The following is a 23407-nucleotide window of genomic DNA, read 5'->3' as shown; positions in this document are numbered from 1 at the left end:
GAGTGGAATAGAAAACGCGTATGTTTCTTGTGGAATTTGAAACGATTGTCCTTCTTCTCATGCTCATTTCCTTACTTTGAAGAAAACATTTGGACTGACTACTAAAGTAATGAGAAAGTAAAAATACAAAATTTAGTTCAATTAAGATAAAACTAGGTAATGTGGTAGCGCTTGTACATAAACCATTGAAATCAAAGATGGCATTGGTTTCAACCCCCAAAAATTGACTTCGATAATGAGCGAGATGGTGATGAAGGAGAGGATGAGGAAGAGGGAGAGAACGAAGATTGAAATGGAGTGGAATAGAAAACGCATATTTTTCTTGTGGAATTTGAAACGATTGTCCTTCTTCTCATGCTTATTTCCTTTCTTTGAAGAAAACATTTGGACTGATTACTAAAGTAATGAGAAAGTAAACATACAAAATTTAGTTCAATTAAGATAGAACTAGGTGGTGTGGTAGCGCTTGTACATAAACCATTGAAATCAAAGATGGCATTGGTTTCAACCCCCAAAAATCTAGGGTTGGGAGTTGGAGTCTACTTCAGTTCTGATTCCACAAGAAAACTATGCTTAAAGTGACTGAATTGGAAATTAACCAAACGGACGACCCTATGAAATTGACATCATGAGAATTGAGAATAAAAAGGAATTCTTTTCTCCCCTTGTTTGATACTATGATTAAAGTGACTGAATTGGAAATTAACCAAACGGACGACCCTATGAAATTGACATCATGAGAATTGAGAATAAAAAGGAATTTTTTTCTCCCCTAGTTTCATCTTGTTTGAAAAATCCTTAGGCTCACTGAATTGTAAATAAAATACCAGCTTACCTTCTATTTATCTTTTTAAAAATACTGTCATTAATTTATTGTCAAGACTCAATACAATATAGTTACAGACCATGGAAGAGTGACGTTAATGTGACTCCATTTTCTTAAAGGTCTGTGAAGCGAGTTTAGTTATGTAGAGCACCTGCCTTGCATGTTCTGAGTCGCGGATTCGATTCCCACTCGGGCCTCACTTTATCCAAAACTGCTAAGGTTCGTTCTCGGAACGGTTGGCTTTCCCCTATCATGTCCTCCTTTTCGATTTCGGGACGATAAGACCTCCGTTTTTACAGTTTCCTCTATCGAACCTCTTTAAAATAAAAACACATTTGCTGAAACTCTTGGTCAGTACCTATACACTAGGGCTTGGCGTTACTTTGATTAGGAATTTGGCTCCACTTCGAATGACTAACAATTCCAGAGGTTTCTCATCTCATGTCCTCCTTTTCGATTTCGGGACGATAAGACCTCCGTTTTTACAGTTTCCTCTAAAAATAAAAACACATTTGCTGAAACTCTTGCTCAATACCTATACACTAGGGCTGGTTTCTCATCTGTAGACTCCAGGGCGGCGTAAATATCCTTGGCACTGTGGCAAGGTTTCTTGTTCAGTTCTATGATGATATCCTCTTGGTGTAGACCCGCTCTGAAATCAGGACAGGAATTTTGTAAGCTCACTACAAACTAACAGATAAAGCCTCAGAAGTATGTGACAAGTGATACTAGGGTGGTTTATGGACCACACAACTAACTTACTGAGGTGGTGTATTGGGCAAGACACTCGCCTAGTAATCGAGAGGATGTGGGTTTAATTCCATGCAAGGTTTCTTGTTCAGTTCTATGATGATATCCTCTTGATGTAGACCCGCTCTGAAATCAGGACAGGAATTTTGTAAGCTCGCTAAAAACTAACATATAAAGCCTCAGAAGTACGTGACAAGTGATACTAGGGTGGTTTATGGACCACACAACTAACGTACTGAGGTGGTGTATTGGGCAAGACACTCGCCTAGTAATCGAGAGGATGTGGGTTCAATTCCAGCCGAGTTACGGAATTTTATACTCAAAATTGTTTGGAAAAACGCAACTGTCAAAGTAGCCTACTGCTGGGGTATAGGTACTCTTTCGTCCTATAGCACTATTAACTTACAAATAGGCAGGTGAATTGTACATGACTCTCCAAATGAGTACGCCATGGGTGAGATCATAAGGAATATGTCGATCCCGTCTCAATTGTTCTATCAGTTTTTCATTCAGTGTGAGCATTGTGATTCCTATGTACTTCTTGTGAGTGATGGTTCGATCTTTGTCTGAAAATCAAAGAGGGAAGTAAATGATCTCCATTAAATTATCCACGATAATGTTAAATATAGTAATTGAGGATTGAGGGCCAGCCTAGTTATTTTGGAAGGTAGCGCGCCTGCCTTGTAAGCGTCAAGTCGCGGGTTCAATGCCCGTCCGGGAACTTTATCTTAAACAGATAAGGATCGATCGTCTTTGTCCTCTTTCTCTCTTTAATTTCGGTAATATAAGACTTCCGTACGGAGGTCTGATTTTCCTTTTGAATATGCACAAAATTTACCTTTTCTCTTATAATTTGTCAGAAATTCAATAGCATAATCAATAGGAATTGCAAATGAAATGCCAGCTGTCACCTTCATGGAGTTGATTCCGATGACTTCACCATCTAGATTCACTAGAGGACCTCCGGAATTTCCAAACTGAAACATGTCAAAATGCAGACATTATGGCCAAGACTACACTGTCATCACTCTAAAAAATTCACTTCTTGTCAAGAAAACTGGCATAATACTATCCTGGGCATGCACAAAAAGCCCACTCCAAGGCTTAGGTACAGAGGCAAACAGTCCTAAAGAATGGGTTACTCTTCTAAGAATTTTTGTTGGCTCTTGTCATTAAGATGTCCCTTAATCATTAGGGGGTCATAAGAGACAACACAACCTTTCTTACTTCAAAACTTTTTTTTTTCTTACTCACAAAAAAGAGGAGATATACTTTTTTTTATACTTACTGTAATGGCTGCATCTGTTTGAATGTAATTGATGGTTTTATTCAGTCCAAGGGTCTCACTGCTCCTCTGTTTGTTACTAATGATACCAAACGTGTTCGTATTATTCAGTGTTAGAGGTGATCCCATAGCAATGACAAACTCACCATTCCTTATGTCTGCTGCTTTTCCCAGTTTCAGAGCAGGATAATTGTTCTGTAGACAGTGGAATAAAATAATATGCTATGTTAGGTAGCGTGAGAAGTGAGTTGAAAGAGAAAGTGCTTAAACAAATATCTTGGGTTACCTTCTCAACTCCTGGCATCATTGCAAGTCTGGGTTTTATGCCATGTATTTTTTTCCCTTATTCTTCATTTAGCTCCCATCAAAGTTGAGGAGGAGGGTAGAGAATATAGATGGTATTTTCCTGTGTAAAACTACCTGTAAATTTGTTCATATTTTTTTCTTACTAAACTAGGTAGGTACTTACTGGGAAATTACATCTAATGATAGCCAGATCACACTCAACATCTAAAGCCTCTACAGCTCCCTTGTGTTTTGAACCATCAGGTAATGTTACCTGAAAATAAAACAAAAAGTTTGAATGGTATATCTACCTTGGTTAAGGTATACTAAATAAAATTGTCCAGTAAGCAGTTCTTGAAATATTAAGGCACAAAGGTCATGGGTATGAATCCCTGTGATTGCAAAAACTGAGGTGGGCCAATAATTGGAACCAAATGGGCGAATAATAGGAACATCATTCTGACAAGTGGGCGAATAATAGGAACACTTGGCTGGATTGGCAATGTCCACAGAAAAAATGCCCATCAAGATTAATCTCATTGCTCCTCCATTATATGGTAAGAGCAACTCTTTGTATATATATTTTTTTTTTTTTCACTAGGTAACTGGTTCCCACTTTTAATTGCAAATAATTAAGTAGTGAGGTATTGGAGCTATAACATAGGCTTATAATTTATTTTTCTGCTGTTCTTCATTCCTTAAGTATTCATCAAATTCTCACTCCAAAATAATTAGGACCAGAGATATAAGTGTTTTTGTCTGGAAAAACCCTTAGGTGGGCGAATAAATGGTACACTTACCCTAACTGGTTCCCACTTTTAATTGCAAATAATTAAGTAGTGAGGTATTGGAGCTATAACATAGGCTTATAATTTATTTGTCTGCTGTTCTTCATTCCTTAAGTATTCATCAAATTCTCACAGGGCATCAAACGTGTGCCCTCCTGTTTACCAAGTAAGCACCTTGACCATTATGCCCGTTTTTTTTTTCACTAGGTAACTGGTTCCCACTTTTAATTGCAAATAATTAAGTAGTGAGGTATTGGAGCTATAACATAGGCTTATAATAAATTTATTTGTCTGCTGTTCTTCATTCCATAAGTATCCATCAAATTCTCATAGGGCATCAAACTTGTGCCCTCCTGTTTATCAAGTAAGCACCTTGACCATTATGCCCCTGAGACTCATTGCTTCATTTCTCTTCTGGTTTTCCCTAACATCCCATACAGATCTCTTAACTTGTGCCCTCCTGTTTATCAAGTAAGCACCTTGACCATTATGCCCCTGAGACTCATTGCTTCATTTCTCTTCTGGTTTTCCCTAATATCCCATACAGATCTCTCTCCATTGCTTTTTAATTATGCCCGTGAGACTCATTGCTTCATTTCTCTTCTGGTTTTCCCTAACATCCCATACAGATCTCTCTCCATTGCTTTTTGAGAAACCTTGAGAGCTTGAATTGACTTCACTATTTGATTTTACTTTCCAGTAATGACCACTGTCACTCCAGAGAAGGCAGATGGACTCAAAGCTCTCCAGGAAGCAATAGACACAATCAAGGCAAAGATAGAACAACTGGGAGGAGTGTTCCAAGTTCAAATGGCGGTAAGTATTCTGTTGATGAGCATGATGTCTGTATTTTATATTGGACCTCTCTTAGAGAATTACTTTGCACCAAGGCCAATCATGTACTTACATCTACATGATTGAATTAATTTTGTCATAGTCAAAACTCCCAAACAGATTTATTCAATTCGGATGTAATTTGGCAACCATGGTAATTATTTATGGGAAATTTGTTCAATAGATTTTGAAATCTATCGGGAGCGCATATGGGTCCTTTTCTTTAAGCAGATGGACTCAAAGCTCTCCAGGAAGCAATAGACACAATCAAGGCAAAGATAGAACAACTGGGAGGAGTGTTCCAAGTTCAAATGGCAGTAAGTATTCTGTTGATGAGCATGATGTCTGTATTTTATATTGGACCTCTCTTAGAGAATTACTTTGCACTAGTTCAAATGGCAGTAAGTATTCTGTTGATGAGCATGATGTCTGTATTTTATATTGGACCTCTCTTAGAGAATTACTTTGCACTAAGGTCAATCATGTACTTACATCTACATGATTGAATAGTCAAAACTCCCAAACAGATTTATTCAATTCGGACGTAATTTGGTAACCATGGTAATTATTTATGGGAAATTTGTTCAATAGATTTTGAAACCTATCGAGAGCGCGTATGGGTCCTTTTCTTTCTAGGGTTGGGAGTTGGAGTCTACTTCAGTTCTGATTCCACAAGAAAACTATGCTTAAAGTGACTGAATTGGAAATTAACCAAACGGATGATCCTATGAAATTGACATCATGAGAATTGAGAATAAAAAGGAATTCTCTTCTCCCGGTATACTAAATAAAATTGTCCAGTAAGCAGTTCTTGAAATATTAAGGCACAAAGGTCATGGGTATGAATCCCTGTGATTTTTTTTTTGAACAGGGTTTTCTCCTATCTTGTGCTCCTTCTCCATTTGATTTTGGTATGATAAGACCTCTGTTGTTACAGTTCCTTCTAAAAAACATCTGTAAAAAACCTACATTAAATAATAAATCATTCACTTCTTTTACTTACAATTATCTGAGCCCCAGGTTTACCAGAAACCACATGAGCATTGGTAATGATTAACCCATCATCTGTAGCTATGAACCCTGAACCATTGGACATTGTCTGCCTGTGGAACATAAAATAATTAAAGTGATGATATATCATAATCATATTACTTACATGAGACCTCATAACAGCTTACAGGTACCTAAATAGATATGACTCATGATTTTTTTTTTCATGTTTCTGATTCCATAAAACTCTAAATTTCAAGATGGCTTGAGGCAACCAGAGTTTGTTCTATATCCCACTTTGGGGTCCACAGCACTAGTAAAATCAGCCCCTTGATTTTAGCTTTGTCTTTTATGTCATGAGTAGGGGTAGGCATATAGCTATGGTTAGTCAAGATCATGCATAGTTTAAACTAGTTGGAAAAAAAAAACTAGCTTATAGTCTGTGTTGGTACTTGTGCAGAAGTCACATCCGTGCAATATTGCTACCAAAGGAACTGGCACAAACAAGCAGTGACCAATGTTATCATAGGGTTAGGTTAAACGCTAGGAGTTTTCACAAATAGAGCAGTGATTAGTGTTCTTATAGGGTTAGGTTAGATACAAAAAGGAGCTTTTCTTTTCCACGGACGTGACTTCTGCATAATTACCGTCTGTGTTACATTCTGTATTAAAATTTCCGCACAATTTTCTTTTTCGTGTTTTTCCATTTCCACAAACTTTTTCCTATTTTCCTTCACCTTCCCGGATTTTCTCTTCTGTTTGGAAAATTCATGTTTTATTAATGAAATAAGTAGATGCGTTTGTTATCTGCGAATACGAGAGAGAAGGAAGACAGGATAGGAGAAAGCCAGCCGATCCGAGAACGAACATTATCCCATGAGGATAAAATCTGCCCCAGGTGGGAATCGAACCCATGGCCTAGCACTTACAAGGCAGACGCACTACCAACTAATCTAACTAGGCTGGCGCTTATAGTCTGTGATTAGCTTACCAAATCTGAGAATTTTAAATAATGACTCCAATTACCTGTAGTAGGGGATGACAAGTTCAATGTTAACTACTGACTTTTCTACATTTTCCAGAACATCTGCGACAAAATTAAACTGACTCCTCAAGCTTGGAGGTTTGTAATCTATATCAATCCTTTGAGCAGCATCTATACTAGGCAAGATTACATTAATCAGGGGCCATTGATGTCTGTTGTGCAGATATACACCAAACAAAACACCTCCAACACTAGCTGACACAAATGTTTTAGTGAGAACCGGGTTTTTGATTGACAATATTTTTACATATCTGGCAAACGTAGAAAACATATTTTCGATAGATAAAGATTACATACAGTTAAAACGATAAAAGAATTATATAAAAATCATTTTTAAACACATCTCTTCCTTCAAACTACCATTTTTTTTTTAATAATTTTAATTCAAAAAACTGATTCAAAATTCAAAATAAGCAAAACTGGAAAGTTGTAAATTTTGAACTTGGCGGTAAAAAAAATCATTTTCCCCTGTATACGCCACAGAGAAAAAGAATAATGAAGCTCTTTATGGACGATGCTTTTTTTAAGGAAAAACTTTTTGGATTTATAAATTTTAAGATATCTAGCACTGAAAATAAAAAGTAATGTACCTACCTACTTTAATTCCATGGTAGGTAATCTTTTTCCATAAAAATATTTATCGGAAAACAAAATTAAAGCATTCAGAAATTGACAATAAAAGTTCGATTTGAATCTGAACGCACCTCTTGCCTCTTGACAGACGTCTCGATACCCGATCGCCAAGTGTTTTTTTTTACCCGATCAATAAAAATACAAATAAAAAGCAACCAAGAGCCAAGGCCAACCCAAACTTGAATACTTGAAATTTTGGTTTTCCCACTTGTTGCTTTTTCTTATTCCTCTTTATTTCAAGCATTACTAATTACTACTTTAGTTCAAGTACTTAATTCAAAACAAGTCCAAAAGCTTTACCTACTCTCTACTCTGTACAATCAGTTAGTTCCGTTTAATTTAAGAAACTATGGTTCCAGCTTGGTAAGTATACAAGACACACCCTAGATACCTACCTGTAAATAATGGAGCCCCTGGGAGACTGTCTTCAAAGAGGAAATCAATTTGGATTGTCTACTCTGAAATCTCTGACTTTCAACCATAATTCCATGATAATATAAATAATCCTCCCTCCCTGCATTGCTTCTTGTAGAAAATTCACTTGAAATGTTTTACTTTACACTCACAAGTTGATACTGACTTGTGAGTCACTAGAGATGAATCGGTGGTGCAAAATGCCATCCATCAGATCAAGTCAGAGAATCAAGTTTGGAAATAAGTCAAAATTAATCGAGTAGAAAAAACTCACTTGAGTCCCATCACTAACCCTAACTCATTTTATTACAGAGTAATGCTACATCATGTCTCACTTGGATGATCCTGATGAGTACAAGAGAAACCCTTTATTTTCACATCATGAGCCTTCAAATTACGTTCCTTTCTATGTGGCACTAGCTTTGTGTACAGCATTTGCAATTTTCCTGTGTGTTCTTAACATTTTCTTCTGTTGTATTTCCAAGCACAAGGATTATTGGAAGGATACAAATACAGGTTGGTTATTTTGTTTTATGAGGAAGCTATAAACCTGTGTAAAGGATGCTTATTTTCTGGGGGCCTTTGAATCCAGGTTGAATAATCTCTAAACCAATTTCCATTTTTTACAAGTGGTAAAGGGGGGGCCCCTGACTGAAGAAAATGAAAGTGATGCTTCTCCAGTTTCTAGAAAGGACATGTTATTGATGCCTTCTGTTATCATTCCAGGTAATCGTTGGATCTTACCTATTTGGGTGAAGACACCTGCTGGACAACCTCCTGTAGACATAACTGAATTGGAACAAAAGTACTGGCCTCAAGTTCTACAATACGAAGCACAGAAGAAAGAACAAATTGAATCTGTGTACGAGTCAAGAGTGAGCTTACCTACAAGTGCTGCTGGGGATTATTACATGGAATATCAGAAAAGAGAAAGTGACATTTAAACGGTGAAATTTGACACAATATTTTTAAACTATTTTGTTTTTGTGCCTTGTTAATATTTTGACATATCAGTTTTACATGGAATATCAGAAAAGAGAAAGTGACATTTAAACAGGGTGAAATTTGACACAATATTTTTAAACATTGAACTATATTACATGGAATATCAGAAAAGAGAAAGTGACATTTAAACAGGGTGAAATTTGACACAATATTTTTAAACATTGAACTATTTTTTTTTGTGTGCCTTGTTTTTATTTTGACATATCAATTATTGCTTTTATACTTCCTTGTCAATTATCAATATCAATTATTGATTACTGACAAAATCTCAATATTATTTTACTCTAAATATTTCTACACATTGTTTGATTGTTCAATTCATAAGCTCGGTCTATCTGTACCCCCCAAAATTACTTTATTTTAAGTACTTCCCTGATATCTTTGGTAATAATTATAATACATTCATCTATCATTAATAAAGCTAAATAAAGCTAAAAATTTCCCCACCCCCTTATGTACATAACATAGGTACCTCCTACAAGTCTATCTGTACCCCCCAAAATTACTTTATTTTAAGTACTTCCCTGATATCTTTGGTAATAATTATAATACATTCATCTATCATTTTTTCTGACTTCTAAAACACTATGAATTTACATCTCCAACAGTGAATTCCATGGGAATGAAACAAACACATTGATAAGTTAATAAATAGAAGATAGAACATTGTATACCTTCAGATGTGTTGTACAAGACATTGGATGACATTGAATGTTAGGTGGGTGTTTGGGTGTGTGTTAGATATGGCTGCCTATAGGATCAATTATTGCTTTTATACTTCCTTGTCAATTATCAATATCAATTATTGATTACTGACAAAATCTCAATATTATTTTACTCTAAATAATTCTACACATTGTTTGATTGTTCAATTCATAAGCTCAAGATTTTGGCAATAGACTATTTAACCTGCCAAGATGTTTCATGTTTACTTCCCACCTATCATTCCCGTTGTTTTGCTTGTGGTTATTGTAATCTTGGTTCTGCTTAAACATGGCCCCAAGTTGTGCAAGGTTCGCCACACAGTAGAAGAGAGAGGAAGAGAAGATTGGGAACAGGAAGAATATGATCAAAGAGTATCCTATGCTTGAAGCTGATTCCTCCTGTTTTGCTCTGACAGGAAGAATATGATCAAAGAGTATCCTATGCTTGAAGCTGATTCCTCCTGTTTTGCTCTGGTCTAATGAGCAGTGCCATAGAAAATGATTAAAAATCCTTACCTACTCAAAAGACCAGAGTAAAACAGCATGAATAAGATTTAAGAACTAGATAAATGAAGATAATTGGTACTAATTTTACACAACAATGTTGGCCATTGGGATGGATCAATTTAATCCAATTTACATATTGATAGCCTCTAGGCCAGTGGAGTATCTTTATGACATACTTTTTTTTTTTTTAGCAATATTAAGTGACATGTCTGCTTTAGTTGAAACACTGAAATGTACATTATTTAATGTACATAGGTATCTACTGTCCAGATTTCATCAATAATATACCTACACAGCTACACACGGTCATATAGTGCAGGGTTGTTTGTCTGAATGACATTTAGGTACATTCTTGTTTAAATAGTTGAGTGATAATGATCTTTAAAACAATGACTAGATTGTAAGTAGGAAGTAGCCCCTGTGGCTTAGTGGGTATCACACTATACTTGCACGCTGGAGATCCCGGGTTCGATTCCCGGTAGGGTCGAAGTTATTTTTTTTTTAGCTCTGGAGGTGCACTCAGCCCTGTGAGGACAATGGAGTAGGTAACTACTTTAATTGAGTAGCAACCAGGAACGGCATTAAGTACCAGTGTAAAACAATTGGGTATTGAAATTTATGGAAATTGATTTGCAAAGAAGGCCACTTTCCCCTTTAGACCTACATATTGGCAAGTACTGAAAGATGTCAATACGGATCGAGACGGTCTTGAAGACTTTTCATCTTCAACATCTAATTCAAGGGAACCATCCCTGGTTTTCTATGTTTTTTTCTTGGACGCTGCTTTTTATAGAGGTGAAAGGTGGGCAGTTGAGTAGGTATAGGCCATTGAAATTTGTGTTGATGCCGTAGATATAGATTTTGCTCTGGTCTAATGAGCAGTGCCATAGAAAATAATTAAAAATCCTTACCTACTCAAAAGACCAGAGTAAAACAGCATGAATAAGCTTTAAGAATTAGATGTATGAAGATAATTGGTACTAATTTTAAACAACAATGTTGGCCATTGGGATAGATCAATTTAATCCAATTTACATATTGATAGCCTCTAGGCCAGTGGACTATCTTTATGACATACTTTTTTTTAGCAATATTAAGTGACATGTCTGCTTTAGTTGAAACACTGAAATGTCCACATTGATAGTAATAGATAATAGTTTAATCTTTAACAAGCAAAGCACTAAATGAGAGAAGGTATTTTCATGTAATAATTATTTAACTTGTTTTTGTTATGTTCATAATAGGTACTATCATTAGCATTATTACTGTTCTGCACCAAGAGACTATTCAATAAAGCTAAAAATTTCCCCACCCCCTTATGTACATAGGTACCTCCTACAAGTCTATCTGTAAGTACCCCCCAAAATTACTTTATTTTAAGTACTTCACTGATATCTTTGGTGATAATTATAATGCATTCATCTATCATTGTTTCTGACTTCTAAAACACTATGAATTTACATCTCCAACAGTAAATTCCATGGGAATGAAACAAACACATTGATAAGTTAATAAATAGAAGATAGAATATTGTATACCTTCAAATGTGTTGTACAAGACATTGGATGACATTGAATGTTAGGTGGGTGTTTGGGTGTGTGTTAGATATGGCTGCCTATAATTCATTATCATCTTAAAATTATTTGTATACCTAGGTACCTCTTAGAAAACGAAAATGTCACATTTTAATAAGTGTGCAGAAAGACACATTATTTAATGTACATAGGTACCTACTGTCCAGATTTCGTCAATAATATACCTACACAGCTACAGACGTTCATAGAGCTAGAATGTGAGTAAGAAGTAGCCTCTGTGGCTTAGTGGGTATCACACTATGCTTGCTCGCCGGAGATCCCGGGTTCAATTCCCGGTAGGGTCGAAGTTTTTTTTTTAGCTCTGCTTGAAGTGCACCCCGAGGTGCACTCAGCCCTGTGAGGACAATTGAGTAGGTAACTACTTTACACCTCTTAGAAAACGAAAATGTCACATTTTAATAAGTGTGCAGAAAGACACATTATTTAATGTACATAGGTACCTACTGTCCAGATTTTTCCAATAATATACCTACACAGCTACACACGTTCATGGAGCAGGGTTGTTTGTCTGAATGGGATTTACATTCTTGTTTAAATTATAGTTGAGTGATAATGATCTTTAAAACAATGACTAGAATGTGAGTAGGAAGTAGCCTCTGTGGCTCAGTGGGTATCACACTATGCTTGCACGCCGGAGATCCCGGGTTCGATTCCCGGTAGGGTCGAAGTTATTAGCCTCTGTGGCTCAGTGGGTATCACACTATGCTTGCACGCCGGAGATCCCGGGTTCGATTCCCGGTAGGGTCGAAGTTATTTTTTTAGCTCTGCTTGAAGTGCACCCCGAGGTGCACTCAGCCCTATGAGGACAATTGAGTAACTACTTTAATCGAGTAGCAACCAGGAACGGCATTAAGTACCAGTGCAAAACAATTGGGTATTGAAATTTATGGAAATTGATTTGCAAAGAAGGCACTTTCCCCTTTAGACCTACATATTGGCAAGTACTGAAAGATGTCAATACCGATTGAGACAGTCTTGAAGACTTTTAAATTAAACATCTAATTCAAGGGAACCATCCCTGGTTTTCTATGTTTTTTCTTGGACGCTGGTTTTTATAGAGGTGAAAGGTGGGCAGTTGAGTAGGTATAGGCCATTGAAATTCGTGTTGATGCCGTAGATATAGGGGTATCGTTTGTGGCTGTGTGAAATGAGGTCATTCAGTTTTCTCATATCTAATGAATGTAAACAAATTTGAAACGAAAACGGAGTAGAATATTCCCTGGTGTCCAATAAACACGTAAACAGTAGATTTTTTTTTTCGAGGAGGTTTTATAGAGGGGATTTTCAACGGAGTTTTTGTCGTCCCTAAATCGAAGAAAGAAGGAAGACGGGATAGAAAAAAGCCAGCTCTTCTGAGGACGACCCTTCTCTGTTAAGGATAAAGTTTGCCCGGTGCGGGAATTGAACCTTGGGACTAGTTGGGACATTTGAAACGAAAACGGAGTAGAATATTCCCTGGTGTCCAATAAACACGTAAAGAGTAGATTTTTTTTTTTTTTGAGGAGGAGGAGAAGGAGGAGGTTTGATAGAGGGGATTGTTCAACGGAGTTTTGTCGTCCCTAAATCGAAGAAAGAAGGCAGACAAAATAGAAAAAAGCCAGCTCTTCTGAGGACGACCCTTCTCTGTTAAGGATAAAGTTGCCCGGTGCGGAAATCGAACCATGGGACCTATAGTCTACAAGGCAGACGCGCTATCGTCCAAGCATATTAAGTTGGCTATTCATCAGGGTAATTAGATTGGCTCTGGTTATTTCGTAGAATAGGGCCTTAGCCCTGGCTCTAAAAAGGTTCGTTCTCGGAACGGCTGGCTTTCTCCTATCCTGTCTTCCTGTTCTCTTTGATTTCGGGACGGTAAGACCTCCGTTGTTACATCTCCCTTAATCAAACCCTTTTTCCCCCTCTAAGAAAAAGTAAAAACCACTCTGGCACAGTACACCACTCTGGTAAATTGAGCGAAAATTTAAATTTAAACTCCTCTCGCGTCATTGTCTTGGGGGGGAAACAGCTAAAACGTGAATGTAACAGATGTACCTACACAAATATCACTCGTAGGTATGAATGGGCGCGTTGGAAACATTTCTACTTTCCCTATTTCTCTCACCTCATGAATCTTCGCCCTTTTACAAAGGGTAGATTCATCCCATGAAAGAACTATTTATTATTTAGATCTCATGAAAAAAGTACTTTTAGGTTTTCTTTTCAATAATCTTTCTGTGTTCCTTTGAAGTCTAACTGCGGGAACAGTATAATATCCCTTCATTTCATTCGGTTACACCTTATAATGGAGTCAGTTTTTTTTTTTTTTTTTTTTTTTTCAGCATGGAAAGAGAAAACATTTCACATTCATGCTCTTTACATTTTAAGTGACCTTTTGGTTGATGTGATTTTTTTCTCTCCTTGCAACATACCCATAGATGAATAGTGTCAGTTGAAAAATATTTTCTTGTAACTTGAGATGGGTCTGTTACGTATCTGCATGGTTTGAGGACATTCATAGTATTCACGTTTCTATTTATGTATGTCTAATTTACTATTTATTTCCATAAGAGCTCGGTTACTACTACTGTTTTATATCAGCTTTAACGAGTGATATTACTGGTAACCAGAGCACAGGAGGAAAAGGAAGAAGTTAATGTACCTAGCTCTGATGGTCTCTTCTGTAGAAAGCAGAAGAATGAAATTTTACTCTTCATGTTTATGCACTCTGTAATTATTTTTTTTACTGAAGGAGGTGGGAAGCAACCCCACTTTGGTCGCAAATTTTTACTCTTTATTTTATTTTTTTAGATTAAAATCACTTCTATCTATAGCTCATTGTTGAAGCTTCTGTGAATGGGTGAATTCGAGTTTTTTACTTGAGTATCTTGATGGGTGTGAAATTGTGCAGATATGAGTGAGAAAGAAATGGTTGCCTCTCGTCTTCCATCTCTCTTGTTTACATCTTTTTTGGACGATACTCAATTTGGCATACGAAACTCCCCCCCTCTCTCTCCTTTTTCTTTTCCTCTCTGTCTTTCCCTGATGTTCTCTCTTCCTCTCTCCGTCCTCAGTGCCTCTACAAGTATGTTTCAAATTTTCAATACGTACCTATGTAGATAAATATCTTTTCTTTACCTTTGATGTATCTGTATAGTATACATATTGTAAATAGTGTGTTTCAGATATTCTCTCTCTCCTCTCTCTTTCTCTCCCTCTTCCTCTCTCTCCCTCTCTTTCTGTCTCTCACTTCCCCTCCCTTTCTCTCTCACTCCCCCTCTCTTTCTCTCTCGCACTCCCCCCTCTCTCTCTCTCTTACTCTCTCTTTCTCCCCCCTCTCTCCCTATCTTTCTCTTTCCTTTTCTCTCTCATTCTTATGTGGTAGGTAGGATTTGTCTAGACAAGTTGGTTGACATTCAACGAAATTGTCATGTGATGTGATGGCGACATTTTCAAAAATTATTTGAACTTATGACATCGATCGGAAAAGAGAGAAGAAGGGAGAGGGGAGAGGAGGGGAGAGGAGAGAGAAAGGGAGGATGAGAGAGAGAATAGGAAGGGGATGAGAGAGAGAGAGAAATGGAGGAGGAGGATCTATTCTTGTGTCTAGCGCGGCAGGATCGAACATTCAGGTAAGTGGAAGAGTTGGAACCTTTACAGCCCGTTTGTACTGCACGAATTTTTCTTCGTTCGAAATTACAAAAGCCCCCTCCTGTGTAAGGAATAACCAACAAGGAGGGGGAGGGGGGCACCAAATAGTAAAGTTAAGGCACTCTGATCTCTGAGCTAATTTGATTAGCTCAGAGAGATCAGATCAATATAAATATACTTTTAAAAAAAAACACCCAAGTTTGTTTATCTTTCTTCTTGGAGTGTCTATCCATGACGAATGTTGGCGATCATCATGGCAATCTTTACTTTATCCACGGCAATTCGCAAGAGTTCACGGGAAGTTTTGTTGAACCAGGTTCTTAGGTTCTTCAGCCCAGGTTCTTAGGTTGTTCATCTTTAATGATTTTTTTCCTTTTTCAGTTTGAAGACAAAGTCGTCGACTTTTCTGGGACAACCTCCGAGAACATCACCATTGAAGATCTGATGGGCGTGACCAGTGTGGAAACCAATAGCCCCTCCTCCGAACCTCAGTACACGTTTCGATTGGACTATGGGGTGAGGAAAGGGGCGGAGTCTAACCAGGCGTCGACCAATCAGGATGAAGAACACTGCGAAGAGAACCAGTTGGACCCCAGTGTGTCTAATCCTGTCAGTAAGTAGAATCGGTTTAGACTTTTTTCATGGTCTTTTTTTAAGAAGATAAAATTGTTTTTCCTCTTTTTTTCTCTCCCTCCATCCATTCACCGCTATCGTCCAAGCTTATTAGGTTGGCTATTCATCAGGGTAATTAGATTGGCTCTGGTTATTTCGTAGAATAGGGCCTTAGCCCTGGCTCTAAAATATTTCATTATGCCAGTAGGTATCTACCTATTAGGTACCTACATACTATATGTATTTAATTATGTACGTAATTATCTAAGGTTCGTTCTCGGAACGGCTGGCTTTCTCCTATCCTGTCTTCCTGTTCTCTTTGATTTCGGGACGGTAAGACCTCCGTTGTTACATCTCCCTTAATCAAACCCTTTTTCCCCCTCTAAGAAAAAGTAAAAACCACTCTGGCACAGTACACCACTCTGGTAAATTGAGCGAAAATTTAAATTTAAACTCCTCTCGCGTCATTGTCTTGGGGGGGAAACAGCTAAAACGTGAATGTAACAGATGTACCTACACAAATATCACTCGTAGGTATGAATGGGCGCGTTGGAAACATTTCTACTTTCCCTATTTCTCTCACCTCATGAATCTTCGCCCTTTTACAAAGGGTAGATTCATCCCATGAAAGAACTATTTATTATTTAGATCTAAAATTTAAATTTAAACTCCTCTCGCGTCATTGTCTTGGGGGGAAACAGCTAAAACGTGAATGTAACAGATGTACCTACACAAATATCGCTCGTAGGTATGAATGGGCGCGTTGGAAACATTTCTCTCCTTTCCCTGTTTCTCTCACCTCATGAATCTTCGCCCTTTTACAAAGGGTAGATTCATCTCATGAACGAACTATTTATTATTTAGATCCCATGAAAAAAGTACTTTTAGGTTTTCTTTTCAATAATCTTTCTGTGTTCCTTTGAAGTCTAACTGCGGGAACAGTATAATATCCCTTCATTTCAGTATAATATCCCATTCAGTTACACCGTATAATGGAGTCAGTTTTTTTTTTTTGGAAAGAGCAAACATTTCAGATTCATGCTCTTTACATTTTAAGTGACCTTTTGGTTGATGTGAATTTTTTCTCTCCTTGCAACATACCCATAGATGAATAGTGTCGGTTGAAAAATATTTTCTTGTAACTTGAGATGGGTCTGTTACGTATCTAGGATCCGCGTCTGGCGGTCACTACTATGCTTACATTAAGAACTTCAGCACTGATGAATGGTAAGTTAAAGTTGACATTGATACATATTGTGTAGAACAGAACATACCTTTTTATCCTGCCTGCATATAATGACTCAAGGTGGAAAAAGCCCAATTTGTTATCGCTATGTCGCGGGTTCGATTCCCACCCAAACGTTAGCTTTTTTTTAAGCATCCTCCATGACCTAGTGGGTATCACACTAGGCTTGCAAGCCGAAGGCTAATGACTCAAGGTGGAAAAAGCCCAATTTGTAATCGCTATGTCGCGGGTTCGATTCCCACCCAAACGTTAGCTTTTTTTAAGCATCCTCCATGACCGAGTGGGTATCACACTAGGCTTGCACGCCGGAGGCCCCGGGTTCGATGCCCGGTGGGGTCGAAGTTTTTTCGGATCTGTGCTTGGAGTTCGGGGTGCACTCAGCCTCGCGAGGACAATTGAGTAGCTAGCTACTTTAATCGAGTAGTGACCAGTGGCGGCATTACCAGCGTAAAAAGATTAATGATGAATGAGAATTAATACACATTCATGCTCTTTACATTTTAAGTGACCTTTTGGTTGATGTGAATTTTTTCTCTCCTTGCAACATACCCATAGATGAATAGTGTCAGTTGAAAAATATTTTCTTGTAACTTGAGATGGGTCTGTTACGTATCTGTCATGCTCTTTACATTTTAAGTGACCTTTTGGTTGATGTGAATTTTTTCTCTCCTTGCAACATACCCATAGATGAATAGTGTCGGTTGGAAAATATTTTCTTGTAACTTGAGATGGGTCTGTTACGTATGTATCTACATGGTTTGAGGACATTCATAGTGTTCACGTTTCTATTTATGTATGTCTGATTTACTATTTATTTCCATAAGAGCTCGGTTACTACTGCTGTTTTATATCAGCTTTAACGAGTGATATTACTGGTAACCAGAGCAGAGGAGGAAAAGGAAGAAGTTAATATACCTACGAGTAGCTCTGATGTTCTCTTCTGTAGAAAGCAGAAGAATGAAATTTTACTCTTCATTTTTATGCACTCTGTAGCATGGTTTGAGGACATTCATAGTATTCACGTTTCTATTTATGTATGTCTAATTTACTATTTATTTCCATAAGAGCTCGGTTACTACTACTGTTTTATATCAGCTTTAACGAGTGATATTACTGGTAACCAGAGCACAGGAGGAAAAGGAAGAAGTTAATGTACCTAGCTCTGATGGTCTCTTCTGTAGAAAGCAGAAGAATGAAATTTTACTCTTCATGTTTATGCACTCTGTAATTATTTTTTTTACTGAAGGAGGTGGGAAGCAACCCCACTTTGGTCGCAAATTTTTACTCTTTATTTTTTAGATTAAAATCACTTCTATCTATAGCTCATTGTTGAAGCTTCTGTGAATGGGTGAATTCGAGTTTTTTACTTGAGTATCTTGATGGGTGTGAAATTGTGCAGATATGAGTGAGAAAGAAATGGTTGCCTCTCGTCTTCCATCTCTCTTGTTTACATCTTTTTTGGACGATACTCAATTTGGCATACGAAACTCCCCCCCTCTCTCTCCTTTTTCTTTTCCTCTCTGTCTTTCCCTGATGTTCTCTCTTCCTCTCTCCGTCCTCAGTGCCTCTACAAGTATGTTTCAAATTTTCAATACGTACCTATGTAGATAAATATCTTTTCTTTACCTTTGATGTATCTGTATAATATACATATTGTAAATAGTGTGTTTCAGATATTCTCTCTCTCTCCTCTCTCTTTCTCTCCCTCTTCCTCTCTTTCTGTCTCTCACTTCCCCTCCCTTTCTCTCTCACTCCCCCTCTCTTTCTCTCTCTCACTCCCCCCTCTCTCTCATACTCTCTCTTTCTCCCCCCTCTCTCCCTATCTTTCTCTCTCCTTTTCTCTCTCATTCTTATGTGGTAGGTAGGATTTGTCTAGACAAGTTGGTTGACATTCAACGAAATTGTCGTGTGATGTGATGGCGACATTTTCAAAAAGTATTTGAACTTATGACATCGATCGGAAAAGAGAGAGGAAGGGAGAGTGGAGAGGACAGGAGGGGAGAGAGAAAGGGAGGATGAGAGAGAGAATAGGAAGGGGATGAGAGAGAGAGAAATGGAGGAGGAGGAGAGAAGAGGAAGGGGGCGAGAGGGAGAGAGAGATATTTAAAAATTTCACCCGCTCACTCCTACAAAGCAGCGTGGTCAAATTAAGTAAAGACAAAATTTTACTCAAGCAAGGTTATAATTTGTCCCCTCTGTTTCCATCTACCTCACAAAGTTGAAGAAGGAGAATGAACCACTGAGCTACGATCACTTGTGAAAATTTGAGAAAGAAAAGTTCCATTTAAATTTGAGTCAGGGTTGCTCTCGTACTTTTTCCCAAAAATTTCACTCGTCAGTTGTTTGAATAAAATATCGATTTGTAATTTTGTAGTGATATTTGTCTTCTACTTTCTAGTCCGGTGAAAGGGGGTAATCTCGGAAGTTGCTAAGTATCTAACTGATTCTAGCTTGAAAATGGGATCTGACAGCTTTTGCTTGGTTTAGAAGTTTTTTTCAAAATAATTTGATTTTTTACTGTTGGTATTTTCCATTTGAAACAAATATTTTCTTCATCTGCCGGGAATTTTTGTATTTTTCAAATGTTTGTTTGTTTTCTTTTCGAATAAAACAGTTTCTTTTCGCGCGAAAAAACCATTTGTTTTGAAAGTGTTTCAAAACAAATGGTTCCGAGTGTTTTTTCAAAGGTATTTCATTTTTTAAAGACATTTGTGTCTTAAATAAACAAGACATTTGTGACAAGCTTAACGTGTTTGTCATAAATGTCGTTCCTCGATTACTACACCATGCTAAATTTTAGAACATGACTTGGACTCGAACCACCAACCTCCAGATAATGTTCCAAAGCCAACTATTTACTCTTCCTCTGATTTGCTTTCAGGATGTGGACGAAGGTATCGATATTAGTCACCCAGAACCCCCCTCAACCTCCGCCACTAAAGACCCCTCTATGAACGCCAAGGGCCCCTATGTATACGAACTGTTCTCTATTATGATTCACTCGGGATCCGCGTCTGGCGGTCACTACTATGCTTACATTAAGAACTTCAGCACTGATGAATGGTAAGTTAAAGTTGACATTGATACATATTATGTAGAACAGAACATACCTTTTTATCCTGCCTGCATATACATAATGACTCAAGGTGAAAAAAGCCCAATTTGTAATCGCTATGTCGCGGGTTCGATTCCCACCCAAACGTTAGCTTTTTTTTAAGCATCCTCCATGACCGAGTGGGTGTCACACTAGGCTTGCACGCCGGAGGCCCCGGGTTCGATGCCCGGCGGGGTCGAAGTTTTTTCGGATCTGTGCTTGGAGTTCGGGGTGCACTCAGCCTCGTGAGGACAATTGAGTAGCTAGCTACTTTAATCGAGTAGTGACCAGTCGCGGAATTACCAGCGTAAAAAGATTAATGATGAATGAGAATTAATAGTAAAAGAGGCACTTAGTAATGCTGTGATACCCACAAAAGTTGTCAAAAGCTCTCTGCTTTACCACAGAGATTCATGATTTTGGATTGAATTTTCATCATTTTCTCTGAATTTCAATTTCCTCAGGTATTGTTTCAACGACCAGAGCGTGACCCGAATCACAGACGAAGACATACACAAGTCATACGGTGGCGGTCCGGCCCGGGGTTACTACTCTGGGGTCTACAGTTCGAGTCCCCTTCTGTGTAAGGAATAACCAAAAAGGAGGGGGGGGGGCGGCAGCAAATAGTAAAGTTAAGGCACTCTGATCTCTGAGCTAATTTGATTGTATCAGAGTACAATATAAATATAGGTACTTTAAAAAAACACCCAAGTTTGTTTATCTTTCTTCTTGGAGTGTCTATCCATGACGAATGTTGGCGATCATCGAGGCAATCTTTCCTTTATCCACGGCAATTCGCAAGAGTTCACGGGAAGTTTTGTTGAACCAGGTTCTTAGGTTGTTCATCTTTAATGATTTTTTTTCCTTTTTCAGTTTGAAGACAAAGTCGTCGACTTTTCCGGGACAACCTCCGAGAACATCACCATTGAAGATCTGATGGGCGTGACCAGTGTGGAAACCAATAGCCCCTCCTCCGAACCTCAGTACACGTTTCGATTGGACTATGGGGTGAGGAAAGGGGCGGAGTCTAACCAGGCGTCGACCAATCAGGATGAAGAACACTGCGAAGAGAACCAGTTGGACCCCAGTGTGTCTAATCCTGTCAGTAAGTAGAATCGGTTTAGACTTTTTTCATGGTCTTTTTTTAAGAAGATAAAATTGTTTTTCCTCTTTTTTTCTCTCCCTCCATCCATTCACGCACTTGTTTTCATTCATTAATTGTTTCCCGATAAACTCCTGAGCAAGAGGAAAATTGGACGCACAAATTGGTAAGGCGAGGTGAGTTGAATTTAGTCAACACATAAACACACGACGAGACGTCGACTACTCAAAATATCAGAAATAAGGAAAGAGTATCTAAAGGTGTGTGCAAACATAGTCGAGCGCCCGTCGATCGACTAAGTGTGGACACACCTTAACTGCCTAATGCAAAAAAAGAAATAAATTTGCTGCTGAAAATATCAGAAAAAATCTAAATATGCAAAGAAGAAAGAAATTGAAAATGTCACTGTTGTGACACGAGTGGCAGAAAATGAGTCAAAGTGGAGAAAATAATACATGGCATCGCCACCAGCTTCGAGCTGTAAACAACCAGTGCGGTGGTGACCGTGGTGAGAAGTGTTGGAATTAGAATAGAATAGAACCTTGTTTACCCTGCTCGAATTGGACTGAAAAGTCCCTTTATCCTGGCAGTCTAAACAAGGTCTCGTGTATTTTATGGGTTTAAAACTTAGTATGTGATATAATAAATGTGTCTTGACTTTTGGAAAAATTTTGGCCCTCACTAGGAAAAACAAAAAATAAATTTAGGTCTACTTTAACTATTGGATTACACGGAAAACTAATACTAACACTACATACTTCACTTTTGCTATGGAATTAGTTCTTTGAAAGTATTTGGTACTATTGTTATTAATGTCCTGAATTTCTTGAAACATATACGACCGTACGAGTATAGATAGTTATTAAGGAATTTGTTTACCAGTCTGGTCTGCTTGGAGGGTGACATGTTTGTCTTCTAAGGACTTAGCTGCGGGTTCGATTCCCGCCCGGGGCGAATTTTATCCTGAACAGATAAGGTTCGTTCTCGGAACGGCTGGCTTTCTCCTATCCTGTCTTCCTGTTCTCTTTGATTTCGGGACGGTAAGACCTCCGTTGTTACAGTTCCCTCTATCAAACTCCGGCATACACACCGGCGATAGCACGTTGAATGCACGTTTACCAGTGCCCAATGAATCACTGAGGTTAATATACGTTGCGCGTGGTTGGTATAGGGATGGGTGACCATCTGGACAATCGCGTGGGACTTTTCCCGGCCCCACTCAGGCTGGGTAAGGTTCATGTGAGGAGACGGGTAGCTTGTCGCCTAACGGAGAGTAAAATCCCCGTCACTAAAGACCTTAGCAGTTATACAGTGACGTTAAAGAGACTAAGGCAATGGCTGTTAGTTCACCCTGTTGGTACTTGGTACAACATGTTGTTTTACATTGGATAGTGTATTAGGTTGAATTGAGGGTCTGGTACATTAACCTCTTGTCTTGTCATACTTATGTCTTATGCTTAAAATAAACCAACAAGTGGCTATGGCCAATGCTTCGCGTGAAAAAAAAAAAAGAAAAAAAAATCTCCAAAAATATTGTTTTTTCTATCTTATCTTATGTGTGTCTTCCAAGTTTAGCTTTTTTTTTCAATTTTCATTATTATTATTTATTTTTCAGAAGAGAGACTCCTCACTCATTGGTAGCAATTGTTCCTGTCCGCCTTGCCCCTTGTTTTCCAAGCTTGCCTCCAGAGCGAGTGGATTATCTCCCCTACATGCTCTGTTTGCTGGTAAGTTAGCCCTTGTTTGTCTCCAGAGCGAGTGGATTATCTCCCCTACATGCTCTGTTTGCTGGTAAGTTAGCCCTTGTTTGTCTCCAGAGCGAGTGGATTATCTCCCCTACATGCTCTGTTTGCTGGTAAGTTAGCCCTTGTTTGTCTCCAGAGCGAGTGGATTATCTCCCCTACATGCTCTGTTTGCTGGTAAGTTAGCCCTTGTTTGTCTCCAGAGCGAGTGGATTATCTCCCCTACATGCTCTGTTTGCTGGTAAGTTAGCCCTTGTTTGCCTCCAGAGCGAGTGGATTATCTCCCCTACATGCTCTGTTTGCTGGTAAGTTAGCCCTTGTTT

General features: G+C 38.2%; 5 protein-coding genes across 11 annotated transcripts in view; 4 read left to right on the top strand and 1 right to left on the bottom strand.

The window, feature by feature from the left end:
• Positions 1-831: 831 nt before the first annotated feature.
• LOC103513681 (serine protease HTRA2, mitochondrial) lies at positions 832-7198 on the bottom strand. 3 transcript variants are annotated; one of them, XR_003392730.1, is made up of 8 exons: positions 6785-7198; positions 5772-5871; positions 3331-3420; positions 2865-3056; positions 2415-2553; positions 1983-2142; positions 1270-1478; positions 832-1080 (listed from the first exon to the last, which is right to left on the bottom strand). XR_003392730.1 is itself a non-coding variant. In XM_008478530.3 (8 exons), the coding sequence occupies exons 1-8, from the start codon at positions 7072-7074 to the stop codon at positions 1185-1187; spliced, it is 1143 nt and encodes a 380-aa protein (XP_008476752.2). In that variant the 5' UTR covers positions 7075-7198; the 3' UTR covers positions 832-1184. The 3 variants fall into 3 exon arrangements, 2 of the variants coding, with proteins under 2 accessions (XP_008476752.2, XP_017301398.1); XM_008478530.3 differs by having other exon boundaries at positions 832-1255; positions 1378-1478; XM_017445909.2 differs by having other exon boundaries at positions 832-1264; positions 1387-1478.
• Positions 3634-4870, top strand: LOC113465349 (eukaryotic translation initiation factor 2 subunit 1-like). Its single transcript, XM_026826815.1, has 2 exons — positions 3634-3703; positions 4635-4870. The coding sequence occupies exons 1-2, from the start codon at positions 3649-3651 to the stop codon at positions 4853-4855; spliced, it is 276 nt and encodes a 91-aa protein (XP_026682616.1). The 5' UTR covers positions 3634-3648; the 3' UTR covers positions 4856-4870.
• Positions 7199-7608: 410 nt separating the features above from the next.
• LOC103513672 lies at positions 7609-9776 on the top strand. Of its 5 annotated transcripts, none has more exons than XR_003392727.1 (4): positions 7609-7799; positions 8163-8366; positions 8577-8859; positions 9614-9776. XR_003392727.1 is itself a non-coding variant. In XM_017445922.2 (4 exons), the coding sequence occupies exons 2-4, from the start codon at positions 8177-8179 to the stop codon at positions 8981-8983; spliced, it is 408 nt and encodes a 135-aa protein (XP_017301411.1). In that variant the 5' UTR covers positions 7609-7799; positions 8163-8176; the 3' UTR covers positions 8984-9183. The 5 variants fall into 5 exon arrangements, 2 of the variants coding, with proteins under 2 accessions (XP_017301411.1, XP_017301410.1); XR_003392729.1 differs by having other exon boundaries at positions 7609-7803; XR_003392728.1 differs by lacking the exon at positions 9614-9776 and adding an exon at positions 9057-9183 and having other exon boundaries at positions 8577-8857.
• Positions 9777-16098: 6322 nt separating this feature from the next.
• On the top strand, positions 16099-20834 carry LOC103513680 (ubiquitin carboxyl-terminal hydrolase 47-like). The gene is made up of 3 exons (XM_017445911.1): positions 16099-16104; positions 20028-20209; positions 20705-20834. The coding sequence occupies exons 1-3, from the start codon at positions 16099-16101 to the stop codon at positions 20832-20834; spliced, it is 318 nt and encodes a 105-aa protein (XP_017301400.1).
• Positions 20835-21096: 262 nt separating this feature from the next.
• Positions 21097-23407, top strand: part of LOC103513679 (ubiquitin carboxyl-terminal hydrolase 47-like) — a 5649-nt gene continuing 3338 nt past the window's right edge. The window contains exon 1 of the mRNA XM_026826806.1: positions 21097-21345. Coding sequence (XP_026682607.1) covers positions 21177-21345 — 169 coding nt within the window. The 5' untranslated portion in view covers positions 21097-21176. The remainder of the gene's footprint in view (positions 21346-23407) is intronic.

This window comes from Diaphorina citri, unplaced genomic scaffold, assembly GCF_000475195.1.
Source record: "Diaphorina citri unplaced genomic scaffold, Diaci psyllid genome assembly version 1.1 scaffold1007, whole genome shotgun sequence".
Taxonomy (NCBI): domain Eukaryota; kingdom Metazoa; phylum Arthropoda; class Insecta; order Hemiptera; family Psyllidae; genus Diaphorina; species Diaphorina citri.
Note: the sequence above shows the minus strand (reverse complement) of the source record. Positions and strands in the feature narration are given on the sequence as shown.

What these genes read in the sequence shown, in the direction of transcription:
- LOC103513672 (XM_017445922.2), top strand. Translation starts at nt 8,177, where the DNA reads ATGTCTCACTTGGATGATCCTGATGAGTACAAGAGAAACCCTTTATTT. An exon ending in TTGGAAGGATACAAATACAG is followed by an intron (nt 8,367 to 8,576) that starts GTTGGTTATTTT and finishes TTATCATTCCAG; the next exon opens with GTAATCGTTGGATCTTACCT. An exon ending in GTGCTGCTGGGGATTATTAC is followed by an intron (nt 8,762 to 8,950) that starts ATGGAATATCAG and finishes GAACTATATTAC; the next exon opens with ATGGAATATCAGAAAAGAGA.
- LOC103513681 (XM_008478530.3), bottom strand. Translation starts at nt 7,074, where the DNA reads ATGTTTTCTACGTTTGCCAGATATGTAAAAATATTGTCAATCAAAAAC. An exon ending in AACCTGGGGCTCAGATAATT is followed by an intron (nt 3,421 to 5,771) that starts GTAAGTAAAAGA and finishes TTTTATTTTCAG; the next exon opens with GTAACATTACCTGATGGTTC. An exon ending in GGAGTCTACAGATGAGAAAC is followed by an intron (nt 1,256 to 1,377) that starts CAGCCCTAGTGT and finishes GAGATGAGAAAC; the next exon opens with CTCTGGAATTGTTAGTCATT.
- LOC103513680 (XM_017445911.1), top strand. An exon ending in AACTTCAGCACTGATGAATG is followed by an intron (nt 20,210 to 20,704) that starts GTAAGTTAAAGT and finishes CAATTTCCTCAG; the next exon opens with GTATTGTTTCAACGACCAGA.
- LOC113465349 (XM_026826815.1), top strand. Translation starts at nt 3,649, where the DNA reads ATGTCCACAGAAAAAATGCCCATCAAGATTAATCTCATTGCTCCTCCA. An exon ending in CATTGCTCCTCCATTATATG is followed by an intron (nt 3,704 to 4,634) that starts GTAAGAGCAACT and finishes TTTACTTTCCAG; the next exon opens with TAATGACCACTGTCACTCCA.